The sequence below is a fragment of the Bos indicus genome, chromosome X, assembly GCF_029378745.1.
Source record: "Bos indicus isolate NIAB-ARS_2022 breed Sahiwal x Tharparkar chromosome X, NIAB-ARS_B.indTharparkar_mat_pri_1.0, whole genome shotgun sequence".
Lineage (NCBI taxonomy): Eukaryota > Metazoa > Chordata > Mammalia > Artiodactyla > Bovidae > Bos > Bos indicus.
Window position 1 is genome coordinate 77,018,051 of NC_091789.1, and position 24,319 is coordinate 77,042,369.

General features: G+C 36.8%; 1 protein-coding gene across 1 annotated transcript in view; it reads right to left on the reverse strand.

Moving 5' to 3' along the window:
* Nucleotides 1–2,797: 2,797 nt before the first annotated feature.
* SH3BGRL (SH3 domain binding glutamate rich protein like) overlaps nucleotides 2,798–24,319 on the reverse strand; it is a 120,618-nt gene continuing 99,096 nt past the window's right edge. The window contains exons 2-4 of the mRNA XM_019956181.2: nucleotides 13,985–14,170; nucleotides 11,144–11,224; nucleotides 2,798–4,110 (exon numbers count right to left, since the gene is read on the reverse strand). Coding sequence (XP_019811740.1) covers nucleotides 4,078–4,110; nucleotides 11,144–11,224; nucleotides 13,985–14,170 — 300 coding nt within the window. The 3' untranslated portion in view covers nucleotides 2,798–4,077. The remainder of the gene's footprint in view (nucleotides 4,111–11,143; nucleotides 11,225–13,984; nucleotides 14,171–24,319) is intronic.

Consider the following 24,319-nt stretch of genomic DNA (forward strand, 5'->3'; position numbering starts at 1 on the left):
CACCACAGTTCAAAACCATCAGTTCTTCAGCACTCAGCTTTCTTCACAGTCCAATTCTCACATCCGTACATGACTGCTGGAAAAACCATAGCCTTGACTAGATGGCCCTTTGTTGGCAAAGTAATGTCTCTGCTTTTAATACGCTATCTAGTTTGGTCATAACTTTCTTTCCAAGGAGTAACTGTCTTTTAATTTCATGGTTGCAATCACCATCTGCAGTGACTTTAGAGTCCAAAAAGACAAAGTCAGCTACTGCTTCCATTGTTTTCCCATCTATTTGCCATGAAGTGATGCGACCAGATGCCATGATCTTAGTTTTCTGAATGTTCAGCTTTAAGCCAACTTTTTCACTCTCCTCTTTCACTTTCATCAAGAGGCTCTTTAGTTCCTCTTCACTTTCTGCCATAAGGGTGGTGTCATCTGCATATCTGAGGTTATTTATATTTCTCCTAGCAATCTTGTTTCCAGCTTGTGCTTCCTCCAGCCCAGCATTTCTCATGATGTACACTGCATATAAGTTAAATAAGCAGGGTGGCAATATACAGCCTTTTCCTATTTGGAACCAGTCTGTTGTTCCATGCCCAGTTCTAAATATTGCTTCCTGACCTGCATACATTTTTGTCAAGAGGCAGATCAGGTGGTCTGGTATTACCATCTCTTTCAGAATTTTCCACATTTATTGTAATCCACACAGTCAAAGGCTTTGGCACAGTCAATAAAACAGAAGTAGATGTTTTTCTGGAACTCTCTTGCTTTTTCAATGATCCAGCGGATGTTGGCAATTTGATCTCTGGTTCCTCTTCCTTTTCTAAAACCAGCTTGAACATCTGGAAGTTCACAGTTCAAATATTGCTGCAGCCTGGCTTGGAGAATTGTGAGCATTACTTTACTAGCGTGTGAGATGAGTGCAATTGTGCAGTAGTTTCAACATTCTTTGGCATTGCCTTTCTTTGGGATTGGAATGAAAACTGACCTTTTCCAGTCCTGTGGCCACTGCTGAGTTTTCCATGTTTGCTGGCATATTGAGTGCAGCACTTTCACAGCATCATCTTTTAGGATTTGAAATAGCTCAACTGGAATTCCATCATCTTTACTACCTTTGTTTGTAATGATGCTTCCTAAGGCCCCCTTGACTTCACATTCCAGGATGTCTGGTTCTATGTGAGTGATGACAGCATCATAATTAACTGGGTCATGAAGATCTTTTTTGTACAGTTCTTCTGTGTATTCTTGCCACCTCTTCTTAATATTTTCTGCTTCTATTAGGTCCATACCATTTCTGTCCTTCATCGAGCCCATCTTTGCATGAAATATTCCCTTGGTATCTCTAATTTTCTTGGAGAGATCTTAGTCTTTCCCATTCTATTGTTTTCCTCTATTTCTTTGCATTGATCACTGAGAAAGGCTTTCTTATCTCTCCTTGCTATTCTTAATTCAGATGACTATATTTACTACTGTGGGTGAGAATCCCTTAGAAGAAATGGAATATCCCTCATAGTCAAAAAAAGAGTCTGAAATGCAGTATTTGAGTGCAATCTCAGAAACAAAATTATCTCAGTTCATTTTGAAGCAGACCATTCAACATGACAATAATCCAAGACTATGCCCCAACCATTAATGCTGAAAAAGATGAAGTTGATTGGTTCTCTGAAGATCTACAAGATCTTCTAGAATTAACACACACACACACAAACACACACAAACCCAATGATGTCCTTTTCATCATAGGGGATTGGAATGCAAAAGTAGAAGTCAAGAGATATCTGGAGACATAAACAAGTTTAGCCTTGGAGTACAAAATGAGGCAAGGCAAAGGCTAACAGTTTTGCCAAGATAACACATTGGGTATAGGAAACACCCTCTTCCAACAACACAAGATATGGCTCTACACATGGACATTACCAAATGGTGAATACTGAAATCAGATTGATTATAGTCTTTGCAGCCAAAGATGGAGAAGCTCTATACAGTTGGCAAAAACAAGACCTGGAGCTGACTGTGGTTCAGATTATGAGCTCCTTATTTCAAAATTCTAACTTAAATTGAAGAAAGTAAGAAAAAAATTACTAGGCCACTCAGGTATGTCCCAAATCAAATCCCTTATGATTATACAGTGGAGGTGACAAATAGATTCAAGGGATTAGATCTGGTAGGCAGAGTGTCTGAGGAACTATGGAAGAAGGTTCATAACATTGTACAGGGGGCAGTGACCAAAATCAGCATGGTCTTGAAGGCACTTCCTAATATTCAGAATTTCACTTGCTTTTTTTATATCTATAGGACACATAGTACTCAGCTGACAAAAAGAAAGATTTCAATTTGCAAAGACTCAATTCAGCATTTTACTTTACATATATATGTAGCAGCAGTATCGCTAGATATAAATATCTCAAAAATGCCATCTATTTTTAAAGAATGTCTGTTTTTGACAGTACTGATTATTTGAAACTAAAAGAAAAGCAAAAATGCCCACATAAAATACTGCAAGTATCATCATCTGCATTTAATAAAGCTCAGGAGAAAATATTGATAAAGAAATGTTTTAGCATTTTCCAGAATTTATTACAAAATACCCTGTTTACTCTAGAGCTCTCCACAGCATATTTTTGTACACAAAATAATTCTTTGTTTGACTCCAGTGTATATTGCAAAATTCAGAGCCCTAAATGAGAAATTTAGAAAGTGTATTCAACGTGTTTTCTGTTATTTTCTCTTTTCTCCTTTCCCACTATCTAAAAAGTGTATTACCCACCTAAAATTATTATTGCACTATTTAGAAACTCTATGAACACAAAAATTATGTTTTTGAAAGTACTGAGTTTATTTTAAAACATTGCATCAAGTTTAAATTTCAGTTAACAAAGCCATGTCTTCATTATATGTTGATTTTGGCAAAGAGCACAGACTTGCATACATCAAATGATATGATAAAGTAATTTAAAGTAAAATGTGTCTGCTTTCAGTAATGTGGAACCAAAGTACAATAGTAGTGTGGAACTAAAGCACAATATACATGTCTTTTGGCTGATGTAGGCCATAATGTTTCTTGTCTTCTAAGAAATTTTCAAAATTAATATTTAAAAAATTGATCCTTTTGTCTGATACTTATGGTATTCACTGGAATAAAGGCATAGAAAAGATTCTCTGCTTAGATTAATGCACTCATACAATAAGCTGAAACAAAAATGTCAGAGATAGTGGCATTCATGATCATAAGTTGCTTTAAAAGGGGAAACATTTCCAATCTATTTTAAAAGTTAATTAAAAGTCTGAGTTCTTTGGAAAAGGATGCCATTTTAAACTTATTTGCCATCCCACTTCCATAACCTACATATGCATATTTTTCCAGGGCAAGCAGCTTAGCAACATTATTGCATGAAAGTAAAGCAAGAAACTTTGTGGTTAAGCAAGAAACTTTTCAACTGAATACATCTTTTTTTGTGTGTGTGGGAGGTCATCTGTTCTGGTCACTGAAATATGCAATGAAAGGCTACATTTAGAAGCCTAGAAAACCTGTGATTCAGTACATAGAACTCTTTTAAACTTTTAACTACAAAGGAATGGGAATGTTATAAATACCACAGGAAATTACAATGCATGACATATCATAAACATTAACTGCAACTACTTTTTAGTCACAATAATTTCACATTAAAAAGGTACAGACTTTTGTTCACTAAAATTAATGAGGCAATTTGGGAACAAGAGACAAATTCTCACTCGCCTTTTAAAATTATTCAATGAAGAGATACAGATATAATTAAACTGCAATAATAATACCAAAAAAGGGAACAGGTACTTGCTTTTTAAAATCACTGAAGTACATAAAATGCCTTAGCAGACAACAGTAGTATTCCATGACACCTACTTAAAATTTCATGTTCATTTCCTACTTTCCTCATCACAATATTAACATTTTAATTATGTATTCATTTTAACTGTTTGCATGTGAAAGTACAAACTAATCAATTATTTCAACATTAAGCCTATTTCTTTTGAAGCCATGATAATTTTGATATTTTATAAAAAGCAATGGAGACTCCTTTTTTAGGATGCTTAAGGGAGAATATTTAAGATTCATGCTTGCTGCTTTGCCTGAGCTTCTGCTTCCTGAAATGGAAAAAAAAAAAAAAAAAAGAACAGATTTAAATATCATAAAACAGACATCCATGTGTATTTTTAGTAAACTATATTATTTCAAATCACTAAGAATATTTAAAATCAGAAAAATAGGCCCCAGAAAAAGATGGCTTAAAAATTCTTAATAGAAAAACTATAATATAGAAACTTCTGCCTAGAAACAGATGTAATAGAGAACTGTCTACAATTCCATAAAAGCGAATGATTTACACTTGTGTCAAGTATAGTTACTATTTTATTTAAAAGTAGCTAATTTCCTTTTTGAGTGATTTTTCACAAAAATTCAGTGTTCAAAAGCATTGTCATCTACAGTTTCCAGTCTGCTGAGTTTTGTTAAATTAAGGCTTAAGATACTTAGAAAATGTGTTATTTGCTAAAATGCTGTTTTTATATTTCATAGCAGTTCCTATGGACAGTAAGTACTTCTACCATAGGAACTCTGACCTATAGGTGTGCTCTGGCACTTAAGATAGTACTCGACACAAAATACAATTCAAGGAAAAATATATGGAAATAAAGATGGGTGGCATGAGTGAATTTGGTGAAAGAAACCTCAGATTTGAATTATAGAAATCATATATACTAGAAAATCAGCACCTAAACACCTGTCTCTAATAGACTATCAGGAGGAGTGAAAGCAATTGAATATTCCAAAATAAGCCTCTGATGCTAACACCAGAAGAAAGGAAAAATAAAAGGTGCTACATTTTTACCCCCCCCACTAAAAAAAAAGAAGTAAAAATGATAGAAAGAAACCAGAAGACAGTGTAATTCATTCTTAATATATCCTTAACAAAACAGATGTAATACACTATTGACTCACGGTCCTAAGCTCTTTTGAAATTTCTAAGGTAGTGTTTGGCTGTCAAAATGAGTATGTCTTAGACCCACGTTATGTATTTTGTTTCATTTTATTAAACAAGCTTCTAAATATTTCCTCACACAGCACAATGAATTTTATACCAAAACCCTTCAATGGCCTAGCATATATAGGTGGGGAAGCAAAGGTATAAAAATGTGATTATGTGACTAATGTAATGTCCTTCTTCTTACGATCACCTAATACCTAATACCTGAGTAACTAGTATTTTGGAGACAGCCTAGTTCCCTAAAGTCACACTTATCAATCTTTACTGTAATTTGTCACAAACTGTGTAGCTTTCAGTTATCCTTTATAATGGAATAAATTACTAGCACAAAAATCCAAAACAAAAGGCAATTAAAAATTCTTTGTAATTTGTCTTTAAGAACACATACTATTTAATATACTATATGTAAATATATACTATACTTATATTTACTCATAAGTATATTATATTATATATACTTAAATATACATACTATATTATATATTCTTAAATATAACCTGTAATTATAGTATATTAAATACACTATACTTATATTTAAATATAAAATATACTATATATTAAAATTGTTTACTTTTTAAAATATATTTTATTCATAAAATATGTAAATTGTGCTAAAAGCTTTATTATTATGTAAAAGTAAGTGTCTAGTATTTATAGAATCACGAGTTATTTAATAAACCAGAGAGCTTTGGAAATAGGAATATGATGTGTTCTTTACCTCTACTCCCACTATAAACATCATTCTATAAATGCATTGGTTTTGAGTCATATAATCCTGGGCTCAAATTCCATATCTGTTATTCAATTATTATGTAGTCTTGGTCAAATTACTTAAATTATCTGAGTATCAGTTTCCTTCTCTGTAAAATGGCATTGAGGATACCTAGCTCTTAAGGGTGGAATAAAGATAAAATGAGATGAATGTGAAATGTGTAGCTCAGTGCTTGGTTCATTGCAGATATCCGTATTTTTTTCTTACCTTTCTTCTTTCCACTTTCTGGATTAAGTGGAAAGTAACAAGATCAACACCACAGCTAAATGTTATTAACATACAGTTTCCCTTGGAGATGTAGTAAAATGGAATAGATTTAGTAGAAATGGGAATGTTTTAAATCTCACAGTAGAGGCAGATTTTCATGGCTTCTCCCTAGAGCCAGGTGGTTCAAAGTCAGTGAGAATACTTCTTTAACCAGCATGTTTTGGTCCTTCAACATGTTAGTGAACATGGCTTTTCCACATCACTGGATTTTTATGTTTTAGTAAAAATATATCAGTTATTTTATTCCATATAAAAACTATCAACTCTACTGAAATGTAAGAAATGCTAGTGCTAAGAAATTATAGTTTGTATTAATAAAATAGTAAATAGCAAAAAAAGTAAATAGTAAATATCTTTATATATTATGTTGAAATGCATCCAATATTCAAAAGAATAAAAAAATAATTTTCTTAAATAGGATTCCTTGCTTTATGGAACTATTTGCTATTGGGTACTTTTAAATAACAAGTTTTCCAGTGCACTGGCTTTCAATAATTTTTAAATATAAAGAGAATGTATTTTAATTATTTGGAAAAGAAAGGGAAAAATAGTCATATTATTAGTTATGATTCTATTCTCTTTTGCCCTATAAATATATTTTAAATGTAACTAGAATGTTAATTATACAATAAAAAGAATTCTGTAGCTCACTATAATGTATCTTTTCACAAACTATCATTTTTTAATGAGAACATGAGTTCATTAAGTGGATAAACCATTTTTGTTGATCCTATTTTTAGATATTTAACTTGTTTACAAATTTCTTAAGATATAAATAACATTTTTATTTTTTTATTCATAAAGCCTTTTCCATGTATAAAATTATTTCAATAGGCTTTAATACCCAGTAAAATTACTGGATGAAGAATTGTAAACATTTTTTAGGTCCCTAATATATATTTGCCATTTTGGTTTTCAAACAGTAGTACCAATTTATACCATCATCAGTAATATATGAGAGAATATGTTTCAATGCACCCTTCTCAGCATTGAACATTGTCACTCTTTTATATGTGTTAACTTCACAGATGAGTACTCTATCTACTTTTATCACATTTCTTTTATTATGACTGCACTTTTCCAATGTGGGTTACTTAGCTGTATATCTTATTTTCTATACTTTCTTTTCAGCCAGTTCTTTCTGGAAGACTTATTGTTTTGTTAAATTAAAGGGGAAAACTCTTCTGATATAAAATTTATCACTTTTAATCTTGAGAAAAACCTATTAAATACTAATATTTAAAGTCTCCCTATTACCAATCTACCCTCAACTCCACTGTCAATTCTGGACAGCTTTTTGTTATTCCAATCTATCAGCTCCCTCTAGTTCAATCCTTGATAATATCTGCTGTTCATTTACTCTATTCCTACTTCTAGGGTTAAACAAGGATGAAAAAAACACTATAAATAAGTTGACTGGCTTCATAATGGGCTCATCAGCTCTAACTTCATCTGGGCCTTTCATCTTGCTAAGCCATCATTCCATCCATGGTTTTAGCCTATTCTTTAGCTTATTATTATTATTATTTTCAGCAAGTGAATACTTTCAATTCTCAATGAATTTCCCATTCTTCCTAGCAGATGATTTTTCTTCCTACCTCATACTAAAAAACATTTTCAAATATGAACTTCCCTAAACTCCCTTGCACATTAAAAGTTCTATTTTCATCTTTCTTTCCTCATTTTTTCCAGTCTCAGAAGAAAACTACATACCCTCTCCTTTCCAAGACTAACCCCTCCCTTGGATCACTCACTTTTCTGTTTCCTCCATGACTTTCGCTTTATTTCCCAATCACTCAGGTTAGAAGCCTTAGAGATTGCTTGAATCCTTCCCAATTCTTTTCATACACAAGAATCTAGTAAACTGCCAAATTCTATCACAAGTGATTTTTCTGTGCCTCTTAAATCCAACTTTTCTTTTCCATAGCTGCTGTCCCACTTTAGGTCTTCTCTTCTGGACTCTTAACGTACCCTCTAATGGGTCAGCCCAACTCTAATATCTCATTTATTCAATGTTTCACAATCCACAGAGCTGCGAAATTTATTTTCTTAACACAAAGATCAAATCACATTTTAAAATACAGATATAATCACCTCATTGCCTTCCCTCATCCCACACCATGGCTTTTACATGCCTAGAAGATGAAGTTGAAAGTATTTAGCACAGCATTCATAATCTGGTCCCAACCTTCCTAGCCAATCTCACCTCCTAATGCATCTTATTTTATTTAATATGTCCTATTAATGCTGGACTGGAAGAAACACAAGCTGGAATCAAGATTGCCGGGAGAAATATCAATAACCTCAGATATACAGATGACACCACCCTTATGGCAGAAAGAGAAGAGGAACTAAAAAGCCTCTTGATGAAAGTGAAGTGGAGAGTGAAAAAGCTGGCTTAAAGCTCAACATTCAGAAAATGAAGATCATGGCACCTGGGCCCATCACTTCATGGGAAATAGATGGGGAAACAGTGGAAACAGTGTCAGACTTTATTTTGGGGGGCTCCAAAATCACTGCAGATGGTGACTGCAGCCATGAAATTAAAAGACGCTTACTCCTTGGAAGGAAACTTATGACCAACCTAGATAGCATATTCAAAAGCAGAGACATTACTTTGCCAACAAAGTTTCATCTAGTCAAGGCTATGGTTTTTCCTGTGGTCATATATGGATGTGAGAGTTGGACTTTGAAGAAGGCTGAGCACCAAAGAATTGATGCTTTTGAACTGTGGTGTTGGAGAAGACACTTTCGAGTCCCTTGGACTGCAAGGAGATCCAACCAGTCCATTCTGAAGGAGATCAGCCCTGGGATTTCTTTGGAAGGAATGATGCTAAAGCTGAAACTCCAGTACTTTGGCCACCTCATGCGAAGAGCTGACTCACTGGAAAAGACTGTGATGCTGGGAGGGATTGGGGGCAGGAGGAGAAGGGGACGACAGAGGATGAGATGCCTGGATGGCATCACTGAGTCGATGGACGTGAGTCTGAGTGAACTCCGGGAGTTGGTGATGGACAGGGAGGCCTGGCGTGCTGCGATTCATGGGGTCATAAAGAGTCGGACACGACTGAGTGACTGAACTGCACTGAAGTGATACTAGGTTCATGCTACACCACACTGCTGCTCCCCAAATATACCATCAGGTGCAGCTATATCCAAATGCAGTGGTTCCTGCTGCAACCTCTGTGAAAGACAGTGTTACTTCAGTATTTTGGAATCCCTAATAGCTCAAATGTGAATTCCTCTGTGAAATCTTCCCCAAACTCCTTAATAGTAATTTATGATTATTTCTTCTGGATGCCTACTAAACTTTATTCATACGAATCATATAGAATTTACCACAGTATATCATAATTATTTGTAGACATATTCATTGTATAATTATCTGCATACATGTCCCTCTCTAGGTTATAAACACTTTAAAGATAGAGATTATGCTGTATTCTCTGTATTTGCCCTACCATCAATATCAAGTCAATAATTGACACTCAGTAAATATTTACTGAATGAATAAATGAATGAATAACTTCCACTTTTCACTGAAAGTCATCAGTCATAGAAAATGGGCTATCCTTCCTTTCATACTTTCTTTAATATATGCACTGAAATCAGAGACAATTTGGGTTTTACTAACTTGTTTAAGGGCTTCCCAAGGTGGCGCTAGTGGTAAAGAACCCCCCTGCCAAGGCAAGAGATGTAAGAGATGCAGGTTCAATCACTGGGTTGGGAAGATCCCTTGGAAGACAGCATGGCAACCCACTCCAGTATTCCTGCCTGGAGAATCTCATGAAAAGAGGAGTCCGGCAGCCTACAGTCTATGCTATGCTATGCTATGCTAAGTCACTTCAGTCGTGTCTGACTCTGTGTGACCCCATAGAGGGCAGCCCACCAGGCTCCCCCGTCCCAGGGATTCTCCAGGCAAGAACATTGGAGTGGGTTGCCATTTCCTTCTTCAACGCATGAAAGTGAAAAGTGAAAGTGAAGTCGCTCGGTCATGTCTGACTCTTAGCGACCCCATGGACTGCAGCCTACCAGGCTCCACCGTCCGTGGGATTTTCCAGGCAAAAGTACTGGAGTGGGGTGCCAATGCCTTCTCCGGCCTACAGTCTATAGGGTCACAAAAAAGTTGGACATGACTGAAGAGACTTAGCGTGCACACAACTTGTTTAAAGAAAAATGCCTTACCTAAGATTTCCTACAATTTGAATTATATAAAGCCTAAGATACTACATTTTATCCATGGTAAAACAAAGTTTGGCAAGGGAACAGAATTTCATAGTAGCTCAAAAATGCCTGTAAATGGTCTCTAGTGAAAACATAGACAATAATACAGACTCAAAATTGGAGAAGGAGCTGGAGTGTGAAGAATCTGTTTAACATAAAATTAACTTCTAAAAGCAAAATGTAAAATGCCAGCAGGGGACACACATTTTTATTAAACTAGCCTTTGTGGAGAAGAAATATGGTAAAAAGCAAAGGTATATTTAAAGTCCATTGCTTTGAGATTTTTCTTCAAATTGGCAATTTAATTATCGACTTTTTTCTTTATATGGTCTCCCCTGGGAACTCTGCCATTCAAAAAATTTTGTCATTGGCAGGGGGAAATTTCCAAATTCAGCCATCAATTTAGTGACCAGTTTTGAGACTCAGATGCTCTTAGTTAAAATTTGAATAGATGACTATGGCATTTGCTTTCACACAAAAACAATAGATACTGCCAAGAAGATTACTATGAACTAGGATGATTTCTGTCTATGTAGACCCATACATGACAACTGGGATAATGGAGTCTTTAAAATTTCCAACCACTTATTTGTGAATGGGTCAGTGAGAAATTTGCTTTCTTGGGCAGCTTGACAGGAAAGTCACTCTGCCTACCTCTTATCCACATACATAATGTATTTGATTATGCACATCTGTTTACCATACTAGGGATTAAGTGCATGCAGAGCAGGGGCATTTCCTTTTAGCTATGCTGTACTGCCTCTGGCTTAATCTGAGTACTTAAAGGAAACTTTACTGATTGAAAAAAAAAAAAAAAAAAAAAAAAACAGCAATAAAGTGGCCTACAAAGAAAAGGAAAACTGAATCATACCTTTGAACCAGGTGGGGCTGTCAAACCTAAAAAGGCATACACTGCATTATTTTCTCTGGCTTCAAAGAAGGCATCATAATCCTTGATAAAAAGAAGGCATGAAGAATTAGCAATATGCAACCTTTGTTGGTTGGAAGGAAAAGGGGAAATTAATTTAAAATGATCTGACTGCTTAACATCTTTGGGGGCAGACAGGTTAGTTAACTTCCATAATGCTAGAATTCTGTAAAGAGCAGTCAAGAGGCAAGGCTTATTGGGCCCCAGTTAATGTGGGTTAAAAGATATGCTGTTCTGTGAGACCAGAAATTGATGTCTTACTTCATACTGCATAGAACGTAAGTCTGCCTCAGGGGAAGTAGCTTTCTTCACAGCCCAAAGTAGCCAACTATATGCCAGTAACAGGTTGCTTATTTTTGGTAGGAAACTGTTGTTCCAGTTCACCACTATTTCTCCTGCATTATTTATGCAAATAAAACAAAAATAAATAATTATAAAATAAATAAAATAATAAAAAATAACAATAATTTTAAAAGGTAGAGATGTCTTCAGAACTAATGGATGACCAGATATTAGCTAGGCATGCCCATGGCCATAAGAATAATAAATCTGTGTTGTGTTTGGAGGAAGCGTATGAGATTTTCATGAAATAAGACTGAAAGGGAAGTTCAGTTCAGTTCAGTGACTCAGTCGTATCCGACTCTTTTCGACCCCATGAACCATAGCATGTCAGGCCTCCCTGTCCATCACCAACTCCCGGAGTCCACCCAAACCCATGAGTTGGTGATGCCACCCAACCAACTCATCCTTTGTCATCCCTTTCTCCTCCTGCCCTCAATCTTTCCCAGCATCAGGGTCTTTTCAAATGAGTCAGTTCTTCACATCAGGTGGCCAAAGTATTGGAGTTTCAGCTTCAACATCAGTCCTACCAATGAACACCCAGGACTGATCTCCTTTAGGCTGGACTGGTGGCATGTCCTTGCAGTCCAAGGGACTCTCAAGAGTCTTCTCCAACACCACAGTTCAAAAGCATCAATTCTTTGGTGCTCAGCTTTCTTTATAGTCCAATTCTCATATTCGTACATTACTACTGGAAAAACCATAGCCAAGTAATGTCTCTGCTTTTTAATATGCTGTCTCAGTTGGTCATAACTTTCCTTGTTGACTTGTCATCAACAACCAAGATGGCATACTTGAAATCATCAATCACAAAGTAAAAATTACTTTTGTTTCCCTAATCCATATATAAGTTAAAAATTTAAAGAAAATTCATTAATGATACCAAAATAAAAGCTTTACTACTTTTAAGTAGAAAATAAGGTATTCCTCTTTTTAAACTAATTTCAAACTAAATAAGTAAAACAGCTCACCTCTTTACAGCAGCTTCTTCGTGAACATACTAAAACAATATCACGCTCTGGTCTGTACTTACATATTCACCAATAATTTTTTGGTGAACGACTCATACATTTCCCTCTGAGTAGAAGGCAAATGGCACCCCACTCCAGTACTCTTGCCTGGAAAATCCCATGGATGGAAGAGCCTGGTGGGCTGCAGTCCATGGGGTCGTTAAGAGTCAGATACAACTGAGCTACTTAACTTTCACTTTTCACTTTCATGCACTGGAGAAGGAAATGGCAACCCACTCCAGTGTTCTTGCCTGGAGAATCCCAGGGACAGGGGAGCCTGGTGGGCTGCCATCTATGGGGTCGCACAGAGTCGGACACGACTGAAGAGACTTAGCAGCAGCAGCAGGCAAAACAGGGAAAGGAGTACATCAAGGCTGTATATTGTCACCCTGCTTATTTAACTTACATGCAGAGTACATCATGATAAATGCTAGGCTAAATGTAGCACAAGCTGGAATCAAGATTGCTGGGAGAAATATCAATAACCTCCAATATGCAAATGAAACTACCCTTATGGCAGAAAGTGAAGAACTAAAGAGCCTCTTGATGAAAGTGAAAGAGGAGAGTGAAAAATTGTCTTAAAGCTCAACATTCATAAAACTAAGATCATAGCATCCAGTCCCATCACTTCATGGCAAATAGATGGCGAAACAGTGGAAACAGTGACAGATTTTATTTTATTTTTTGGGGGGCAGGGCTCCAAAAATCACTGCAGATGGTGACTGCAGCCATGAAATTAAAAGACACTTGCTCCTTGGAAGAAAAGTTATGACCAACCTAGACAGAATATTAAAAAGCAGAGACATTACATTTGTCAACAAAGGTCCATCTAGTCAAAGCTATAGTTTTTCCAGTAGTCATGTATGGATGTGAAAGGTGGACTATAATGAAAGATGAGCGCCAAAGAATTGATGCTTTTGAACTGTGGTGTTGGAGGAGACTCTTGAGAGTCCCTTGGACAGCAAGGAGATCCAACCACTCCATCCTAAAGGAAGTCAGTCCTGAATATTCATTGGAAGGACAGATGCTGAAGCTGACACTCCAATACTTTGGCCAACTGATTGCAAAGAAATGACTCATTTGAAAAGACCCTGATGCTGGGAAAGATTGAAGGCAGGAAGAGAAGGGGCTTACAGAGGATGAGACGGCATTACCAACTCAAGGGACATGAGTTTGAATAAACTCCAGGAGTTGGCAATGGACAGGTAGGCCTGTCCTGGTGTGCTGCAGTTCTTGGGGTTGCAAAGAGTCAGACATGACTGAGTGACTGAACTGAACTGAACTGAGAAGGCAAAACACCCCTAGATGTCTAAGATGGATGCAAAGGATAAACAGGAAAAATGACTGTATGGAGATTTGGGGTGGAAGTAAAAGAAAGAGAATGGGTTTGAGGCAATACATTTGAAAAAAACAAGAATTTTAATTGGTTCCTTACCCCACGGTACTGGCTTTCATTGAAAATTTGAGGTGGCAGGGGGTATCCTGTGGCTGGTCGACTGTTTTCAGGTACATTTTCTCTCATCCACTTCCGATTTTCTTCATTGGCTGCAATATCTTTTTCTTCAAATCCTATTTTGTTAGCTTCTAAGAAACCAAGCACATCTTGCTGTTTTTTCTTAATCTAAGACCCAAAGGACAAGAAATTATATTGTTGAACAAACAACTTTTATTGTTTTTATTTTTCAAATTTAATAAAAGTGTGTTAATGAACTAGTAGAAATGAATTCATACATAGATCAAGATTTGTGGCTTTTCAGAACACATGTGGTTTTCCCTCTTTATTAATGTGTTCTCAGTGATGTCTCATAAGAGGATTGAAGAGCTTTCAGTTCACAGATCCTGTTATCAACCTGATTTTCTTTTTCCTCTGAAATTACCACATCTAATCATGTAGAATAAAAGCTAGCTGATGCATATCAATAATATAAAAGGCAATTAACTAAAAAGTATTTACAGACCTCTCTTAATTTTAGCTTGTTGGAAGTCATCCCAAATGACCTGTCTAATTCCTGTCTTAATAAGCATCACATAGCTAACAGAAATGAATCTTAAGAATGTTTCAAGCCTCTATGCCTCAATTTTCATCATTTAGAATAGAAACTGAAGAAGATCTAAGCCTGCTTTTATAAGTTTGAAATGTACCTGTACCATTCATTAGCCCTTAACATGTAATACTAAGGAATCTTAGAGATAATACACTTATTTTGTCTCCTAATTGTTCCTGCTGCTGCTGCTGCTGCTAAGTCTCTTCAGTCGTGTCCGACTCTGTGCGACCCCATAGATGGCAGCCCACCAGGCTCCCCTGTCCCTGGGATTCTCCAGGCAAGAACACTGGAGTGGGTTGCCATTTCCTTCTCCAGTGCATGAAAGTGAAAAAATAAAGTGAAGTCACTCAGCCATGTCCGACTCCTATTGACCCCATGGACTGCAGCCCACCAGGCCCCTCCGTCCACGGGATTTTCCAGGCAAGAGTACTGGAGTGGGTTGCCATTGCCTTCTCTGGCCCTAATCGTTCCTAGAAGGCTTTAAAATAATAAAATTAATATTTTTAGGTTTATTCCGTGATATGCATTTCTTTTAGAACCTTGATCACACATCTATAGTAATTTACCCAAATTTAAAATTTAGCAAACATTTCTGAGCTGCAGAGCACAATCAATAAATATTTCTTCATGGAACTACACTAAAAAGACTCACGGAGCAGGAGCATCAAAAATACAAAATCAAAAGAAAAAGTCTTTTTAATGGAAATCAAAATGAAAAATAAAAAGAAACTTTCATATAGTCAAATTTTCTTTAGATTTGTATCCCCACATACACATACATACATGAATAAACAGAGGTCATATTCTGTTCTTCTAACATGTTTGTGACTACAGGTAATTTTATCTCTCATCACACAACGCCAGGAAAAAAAAAATTCTCAACTTCTCCCAATAGGAACTGAAATCTCTAAAAGATATTTAGATCAGAGTACAGAATGTCCTCCTTTAAAGATCACTTACTGCTGCTACTGCTGCTGCTGCTGCTAAGTCGCTTCAGTCGTGTCCAACTCTGTGAGACCCCATAGACGGTAGCCCACCAGGCTCCCCCGTCCCTGGGATTCTCCAGGCAAGAACACTGGAGTGGGTTGCCATTTCCTTCTCCAAAGCATGAAAGTGAAAAATGAAAGTGAAGTTGCGCAGTCGTGTCCGACTCTTTGTGACCCCATGGACTGCAGCCTACCAGGCTCCTCCATCCATGGGATTTTCCAGGCAAGAGTGGGGTGCTCACAGTGGGGTGCCATTGCCTTTTTTGAAAGATCACTTACAATCCAGCAAAATTTGTAGCCAATTTTTCTAATAGGAATCATATTTCCTTATTAACTTATAAAATCAAACTTTAATTTATAAATGTAACAATACTACACCCTGAATCAGGAAGATCCCCTAGAGAAGGGAATGGCTACCCACTCCAGTAATCTTGCCTGGAGAATCCCATGGACAGAGAAGCCTGGTGGCTACAATCCATGGGATTGAAAAGAGTCAGACATGACTGAGCAACTAAGCACACCACCTTTTGAATTTTGAGGATTGTTCTTGTTCAGTCACTCAGTCGTGTTTGACTCTGACTCTTTGTGACCCCATGGGCTTCAGCACGCCAGGCCTCCCCATCCCTCACCATCTCCTGGAGCCTGCTCAAACTCATGTCCATAGAGTTGGTTATACCATCCAATCATCTTGTTCTCTGTCGTCCCCTTCTCCTCCTGCCTTCAATCTTTCCCAGCATCAGGGTCTTTTCAAATGAGTCAGCTCTTCACAACAGGTGGCCAAAGTATCGGAGCTACAGCTTCAGCATCAGTCCTTCCAATGAATATTCAGAACTGATTTCCTTTAGGATTGACTGGTTTGATTTCCTTGCAGTCCAAAGGAATCTCAAGAGTCTTCTCCAACACCACAGTTCAAAAGCATCAATTCTTCTGCACTCAGCCTTCTTTATGGTCCATTTCTCACATCCATACATAATTAATGGGAAAACCATAACTTTGACTATATGAACCTTTGTCGGCAAAGTGATGTCTGCTTTCTAATACACTGTCCAGGTTTGTCATAGCTTTCCTTTCAAGAAGCAAACATATTTTAATTTCATGGCTGCAGTCATTGTCTGCAGTGATTTTGGAGCCCAAGAAAATAAAGTCTGTCACTGTTTCCATTGAATTTTGAGGATAATCCATGTAAAAGTCAGTAACAGAAGTGATAGAAGGCTCAGTTAAATTAGTGGGTTTTTATCTCCATGATACTAAAGGAGGTGTTCAGTTTGTGTGGAGTGTGTCAAGTAATTTGTTCATGATTTGCATATTTACAAATTTAAGTAGATATACAGATATCCCATAAATATGGTACTTTGAGGCATTTGCCATCCTAACAGATATTTTTAGTGAATTAAGAGTTACTGTTATATCTAACATGCTAAGAATTATACATGGCCCTCGATGACTGTCACCTGTCATGCTTATGTGAGACAGAAAGCAGAGAACCCTTCAGATAAATAACTCTTTGAGGCCTTTCTCACATTATTGAATGTTTTTTTTTTTTTTTGTAAATATGGGAGGGTTTTTTTTTTAATTTTATTTTATTTTTAAACTTTACATAATTGTATTAGTTTTGCCAAATATCAAAATGAATCCGCCACAGGTATACATATGTTCCCCATGTTGAGAACACTGTTCTCTATGTACTGAGTTAAGGCTGTAGCCAGGCCTGGTGTCAGTGGTCATTATAGTATAGCTTCAGTGATGTCTTTACCCTCTAATCATTAGCTCTGGATCACAAGTATTTCTTCCATCTTCTGGAACTGCCTAACAAGTAAGTACACATGCCTCCTAGAGTATTCCACATCTTCAGAGGGCTGAACAAAATGGGCTATAATACTTTTTAAAGTAGATTCTGCCCTAGCAATATGAACATTTATCCAGGTTTGAATCTTCAGGAAATGTAAAAAATGTTTCTTAACTTGATATATCTGTAAGTCCATTTTCAAATATCAATTTTACTTCCTACAGGGATGATTTATATCTACAGAGTTAGTGCCTATAGGTACATGCTCACTAAAATATATCCCTACAAAGTGGCTTTGGACAGATGTGACTGAAAGCCATACATTGCTAGAACAATTAGGAACAATTGTTCAGAACAATTAGGAATGGGTATCACAAAGTTTCCCTAAGGAATAAAATTTAAATTTCCTACAGGAAAAAATACTTTGGAGTTAAAAGGTTACTGATATCCTTTTCAACACACAAATGTATTTGCAAGTAGACAATGGCACTGTTCAAGAATTTAGATCAATCTTTTTCAAAGAGCAAACCACACTCCCCACTTCCATCCAAAGAATGCTTACCTGTCAGGGTTTGAGATTTAGGGTATCCATCCCACCAAAGACACAGAGCAGGGCTGCTGAAAAACTGCCTACAGAAAAAATGTGTCTCCAGCTATCCTCAGTAACTTTCCTGTCTGTCAGCCAAAGGTCAAGTTTTGTTTTTGTTTTTGTTTTTGTTTTTTTTAAAGAGGGAAACTGATAAGGTTTCTGCTTTAGAAAGTGTCAGAGTGAATGTTCAAATTCCAAAGGAAGAACAAAGCTTCAATAATCATGCTTCTAATGGGAAAACAGGAGTCTTTTTCATGACAGTGCTGACCTACAATAAAACATTTAATCAAGATGAGATTTTGTCTTGTTTTATAAATAACCTGACATATTTTCTCAGCTGACACTTTAAAGTGAAGATCAACAGAGGTTCCAACTGTGATGCACTAAAATTTAAAATGATTGTCTGACACTGTATTTCATACCTATTCAACAATATTTCTTGGGTGCCTTTTAAGTGTGTAAGAAATTTATGAGGTTCTCTCAAATGTCTAAAGAAAAATAGCAGATTCCCTCCTAAAATTACAATCTAGTGGGAAGGATTAGACATAAATATATTAAAAATTTTAATTACAACAATGGTGTTTAAATATGAAAGTAAAACAACCATACAAAGTGTTTAGGTGAGAGGAGTCAAGTGAATGACAAAGCAAATGAGTGGAAGGAACTTAGAACAGAAAGTAAGTGTTTATTGCTATGAGTGATGCCACTTAGACTAAGCTTAATAATGACTTCACAAATGCTACATACATATCCATCTATACTGAATGCAGTCTCATGCTTACTAAAAGCATAATGTGCTTAGTAAAGCTTAATATAAACAACCAGCTGTGAAAAATGAGCTCACAACTATTATGGCATATTGCACTAGAACAATGAAAAGTACAGTATTATAAAATAAACCTGTATACTTTATAAATGGATGCTCAAAATTTCTATGATTAAATTCTTAATGAATAAACACTTATGTATGTATGCATTTTGTCTTTTTATACAATTTACAATTTGTGACCCAGTCAACTTATGCAAAAATAAATTCAGATATATAGACTCCCTTCAATTGGTTCTATTTGTTTCAAATCTGCCATAAGAGAAGCTGCTCTAATTTGTAGAGAAATAATAAGCTTATATTGGCTTAGCCAGTGCCTAATAAGCATTTAAGAGTGGGGTGAAGGAAGCATGAACAAATAGAATTTAAAGCTGTTGTTTTTTTTTTTTTTTTTTTTTTTTAGTCTTTTACTAATCTACTTACCAAATATACCCAAAAGGAAAATCAAATCTGAACCCCCAGTCTGTTTGGCTATAGACCACAGCAGCATTGCCACTGTGTAGTCATTTGGTAACCAAAGAGATCTGCATGCATTTTTAAGAGAATACTGTAATGAGTCCTTAAGCCACTGGCTTCTTACCGCTTAATCTAATGGTGCAACCACAGCAAGAGACATTTGCTTTCAGCTTGCCTGTTTTGCAATATTTTAAAAAATGCTTTGGTCACAATCAGCCATGAAAAACTTGTAATTCATATCTCTTTACCAACAAGTCTGCGACAAATCTAGGTTAAGACTATTAAGAATTTTCTTGTTGATCTCCCACCTCTACCTCTAGCTCTCTGGAGTTCTCCTGACAGATATTCCACGATGTAGCAGCATAAGAGCACAATGCAAGGTTTGCTATTTTATTGCTGCCTGCCATCCCAAAATGCTGTTACTACTTTCTCTTTTAGTTGCACTTTTACCACATTACGTCTAAAGAGATGTTAAGGCCCAAGTAATTTCAGAATTAGAGCCTTGTGTGAAAAGACGAAAGGTAGATATTTAAAGGTACTTTCTCAAAAATAGCTATTACTATGTCTTAAGGTGGTCACTGGAGAAGGCAATGGCACCCCACTCCAGTACTCTTGCCTAGAAAATCCTATGGACGGAGGAGCCTGGTAGGCTGCAGTCCATGGGGTCGCTAAGAGTTGGATACTACTGAGCGACTTCACTTTGACTTTTCACTTTCATGCATTGGAGAAGGAAATGGCAACCCACCTCAGTGTTCTTGCCTGGAGAATTCCAGGGACGGGGGAGCCTGGTGGGCTGCCATCTATGGGGTTGCACAGAGTCAGATACGACTGAAGTGACTTAGCAGCAAGGTGGTCACAGTAAAGACAGTACAGTCACGCCTAATTTTCTGGGTTAAGAAGACTTTTCTTGATCAGTTCTGAATAATCTCATCTATTCAGCCCTTTCATATCTTAAGTTTTTCTCTAGCGTAAGAAGGAACTGTGATGTCTCTTCAATTCCTTCAGACACTGCTCCATGTGTAGATCCAGGAAGTTGTGAAATAAGGAGCACCAATTTGATTCAATTTGATTCAATTCAATTCAATCTTCTGATGCCTGAAACTTTATCATTACTGACTTAGAATGGGCAGGAAGTGTGCATGTTTGAGTGGAAGGAGGGACTGCCTGGAGAGGAGTAGGTAAGGAAACAGTGAAGTTTCTTTGTGTGCCTTAGAATTTTGCACAGAGTCGTCCCTACTTAAACTCTAACAGAAGGTTACACAAAAATGCATCAGCAATGCCCTCCCAAGGTAATCTGAAAACAAAATTTCCAAGCCTTACTGTATGTTATTATTGAGTTAAGCTTTGTGCCAGATAAAGACCTTTAAGGAGAAAGGAAGACTAAGGCTTGTTGAGTGTTTGCTGAGTATCAAATTCTTTGTGAGGCTATGTATACATTGCTCTTGAAATCCTCACAATTCTGAAAGGTTAGTATGATTATTCATTTTACAACAATGGAAACTGAGATTTAGAAAGGTTGACAGACCTGCCTGAGAAGAATGACCTATTAATTGCATGTACCAAAATACAAATCTAAAGCTATCTGGATGCAAAGCCCTGTTCTTTTTCACTACATGTAGTACATAATAGAATTCACAATCTTGCTGGGGAAATGGGACTGACACATATGAGAGAGTTCCTTCTAAACTATGTGATACAGAATAGAAAGACAACAAACCTGAGATATGTTATCTTCCAAATAGCCTAATTTAGTGTATTTGATTTTCCAGGTATTATGGTCTCTTTTCACTTGACCAGTCTAAATTGACCCCACTGAATTCCCAAGTCCACCAATTTGTGGGCTGGCTTGCTTGTACATAGGCAGCATGCACAGAGGAGAACTGAATGGAATATAATGAGGCCTCTGATTTCTTGTTGACTGCACTGAGAACAATGTAGCTCATGTCTCCCCTTTGCCAAGCATTTCATCACTTAATGGTTCTGAGTGGGTGAAGTTGGTATGCAGGGTATATTTCTGTATTTTAAATTTACAAAGAAACAGATAAGAAAGAGCAAGAACATCAGATGCTTCCCATTCTTTATTATTTTTTAAATAAGCAATGTACCCATCACTTTAAAAAAGTCCAACAATCATCTCATACAGCAAAATGATCATAATACAATAAACTACTCACTTGAAAGTAAAAAAAAAAAAAAAAAGCTTTAACTGAGTCAGTAAGAGACAGAGGGACTAAAAGAAAGAGTATCTACAGAGAAAAGTTTCAGATAAGAGAAGGCTTATAAAGATGAGATAATTCAGAACTGAAACTTAATTTAGTCAAGAAAAGCTCTTTTAATCCAGAAAATGAAGGTGGCTATACTTTCACCTCCTGCAGGTTAACTTCAAACCCACATAGTCTTATCAAATGTACATGCCAAGAGAAATGTCTGTTGTTGTTTGGCTGCTAAGTCATGTCCAACTCTTTGTGACCCCATGGACTACAGCTCACTGGGCTCCTCTGTCTAGAGAAGTATTAGCAGGTTAATAAATAATAGACTAACTTGACCAAAGACTGAAAGCCACAGAATCAAAATATATACTGTAATCCTACTGCTGCTACACTGGTTCCCTGTGGCCAATTTCAACCTTACCCCCTACTGCTTAAATTTAAAGTTTCTACATAATGTTTTATCTACCACTATAAAAATATGCATTACTCAGCCACCTTATAGCAGATCAAGCTGCCTTTATTCTTGCCTGAGTTTATTGTGCCAAAGACCTTGAAAAGGTCAGTTTTCATTCCAATCCCAAAGAAAGGCAATCCAAAGACCGTACAAACTACACTTCAGCTGTGTTCATTAAGCATGCTAGCAAGGTAATGCTCAAAATCCTTCTAGCTAAGCTTCAGAAGTACATGAACCAAGAACTTCCAGATGTACGAGTTGGATTTAGAAAAGACAGAGGAACCAGAGATCAAATTGTCAACATTTGTTGGATCATGGAGAAAGCAAGGGAATTCCAGGAAAAAAAAAAAATCTATTTCTGCTTCAGTGACTACACTTAAGCCTTTGACTGTGTGAATCACAACAAACTGTGGAAAATCCTTAAAGAGATACCAGACCACCTTACCTGTTTCCTGAGATCCTGTGTGTAGTTCAAGAAGCAACAGTTAGAACCAGACATGGAACAACAGATTAGTTCAAAATTAGAAAAGGAATACATCAAGGCTGTATATTGTCACTCTACTTATGTAACTTATACACAGAGTACATCATACGAAATGCTGGGCTGGATGAATCACAAGTTGGAATCAAGACTGTGGGGAGAAATATCGACCTCAGATATGCAGAGGATACCACATTAATGGCAGAAAGTGAAGAGCAACTAAAGAGCCTCTTGATGAGGGTGAAAGACGAGAGTGAAAAAGCTGACTTAAAACTCAGCATTCAAAAAACTAAGATCATGGCATCCTGTCCAATCATTTCATGGTAAATAGATGGCAAAAAAGTGAAAACAGTGACAGATTTTACTTTCTTCGGCTCCAAAATCATTGTGGACGGTGAGTGTATTCATGAAATTAAAAGATAATTGTTCTTAGGAAGGAAAGCTATGACAAACCTAGACAGTGTATTAAAAAGCAAAGACATTATTTTGCCAACAAAGGTCCATCTAGTTGTAGATATGTTTTTTTCCAGTAGTCATGTATGAATGTGAGAGTTGGACCATAAAGGAAGGCTGAGCACCAAAGAACTGATGCTTTCAAACTGAGGTGCTAAAGAAGACATTTGAGAGTGACTTGGACAGCAAGATCAAACCAGTCAAGTCCATTCATATTGCTGAAAATGGTAAAATTTCATTCTTTTTCATGCTTGAATAAGATTCTAGTGTACATATATAACACATATTCTTTATCCATTAATCTGTTGATGAACACTGAGATTGCTTCCATATCATGTAAATACTGCTGCTATGAACATTGTGGTGTGGTAGTTTTTTGAGTTAGTGTTTCAGCTGTTTTTGGATATATACCCAGGAATGGAATTGCTGAGTCATGTAGTAGTTTTATTTTTACTTTTTAAAGAAACCTCCATACTGCTTTCCATAGTGACTTTACCAACTTACATTTTCACCAACAGTGTACATGGGTTCCCTTTTACAGAGGAAAAACACACTTTAAAGCACAGACTGTAAGAAGAGAGAATGAAAAACACTGCATAATCATAAATGGATTAATATAAGAAGAAGATACAATGATTGGAAATATATATACACACAACAAAGGAGTGCCTCAATGTCTAAGGCAAATATTAACAGTAAATAAAGGGAGAAATTGTCACCCTGCTTATTTAACTTATACGCAGAGTACAACATGAGAAATGCTGGACTGGAAGAAGCACAAGCTGGAATCAAGATTGCCGGGAGAAATATCAATAACCTAAGATATGCAGATGACACGACCTTTATGGCAGAAAGTGAAGAGGAACTAAAAAGCCTCTTGATGAAAGTGAAAGTGGAGAGTGAAAAAGTTGGCTTAAAGCTCAACATTCAGAAAACGAAGATCATGGCATCCAGTCCCACCACTTCATGGGAAATAGATGGGGAAACAGTGGAAACAGTGTCAGACTTTATTTTTGGGGGCTCCAAAATCACTGCAGATGGTGACTGCAGCCATGAAATTAAAAGACGCTTGCTCCTTGGAAGGAAAGTTATGACCAACCTAGATAGCATATTCAAAAGCAGAGACATTACTTTGCCAACAAAGGTCTGTCTAGTCAAGGCTATGGTTTTTCCTGTGGTCATATATGGATGTGAGAGTTGGACTGTGAAGAAGGCTGAGCACCAAAGAATTGACGCTTTTGAACAGTGGTGTTGGAGAAGACTCTTGCGAGTCCCTTGGACTGCAAGGAGATCCAGCCAGTCCATTCTGAAGGAAATCAGCCCTGGGATTTCTTTGGAAGGAATGATGCTAAAGCTGAAGCTCCAGTACTTTGGCCACCTCATGTGAAGAGTTGACTCATTGGAAAAGACTTTGATGCTGGAAGGGATTGGGGGCAGGAGGAGAAGGGGGACGACAGAGGATGAGATGCCTGGATGGCATCACT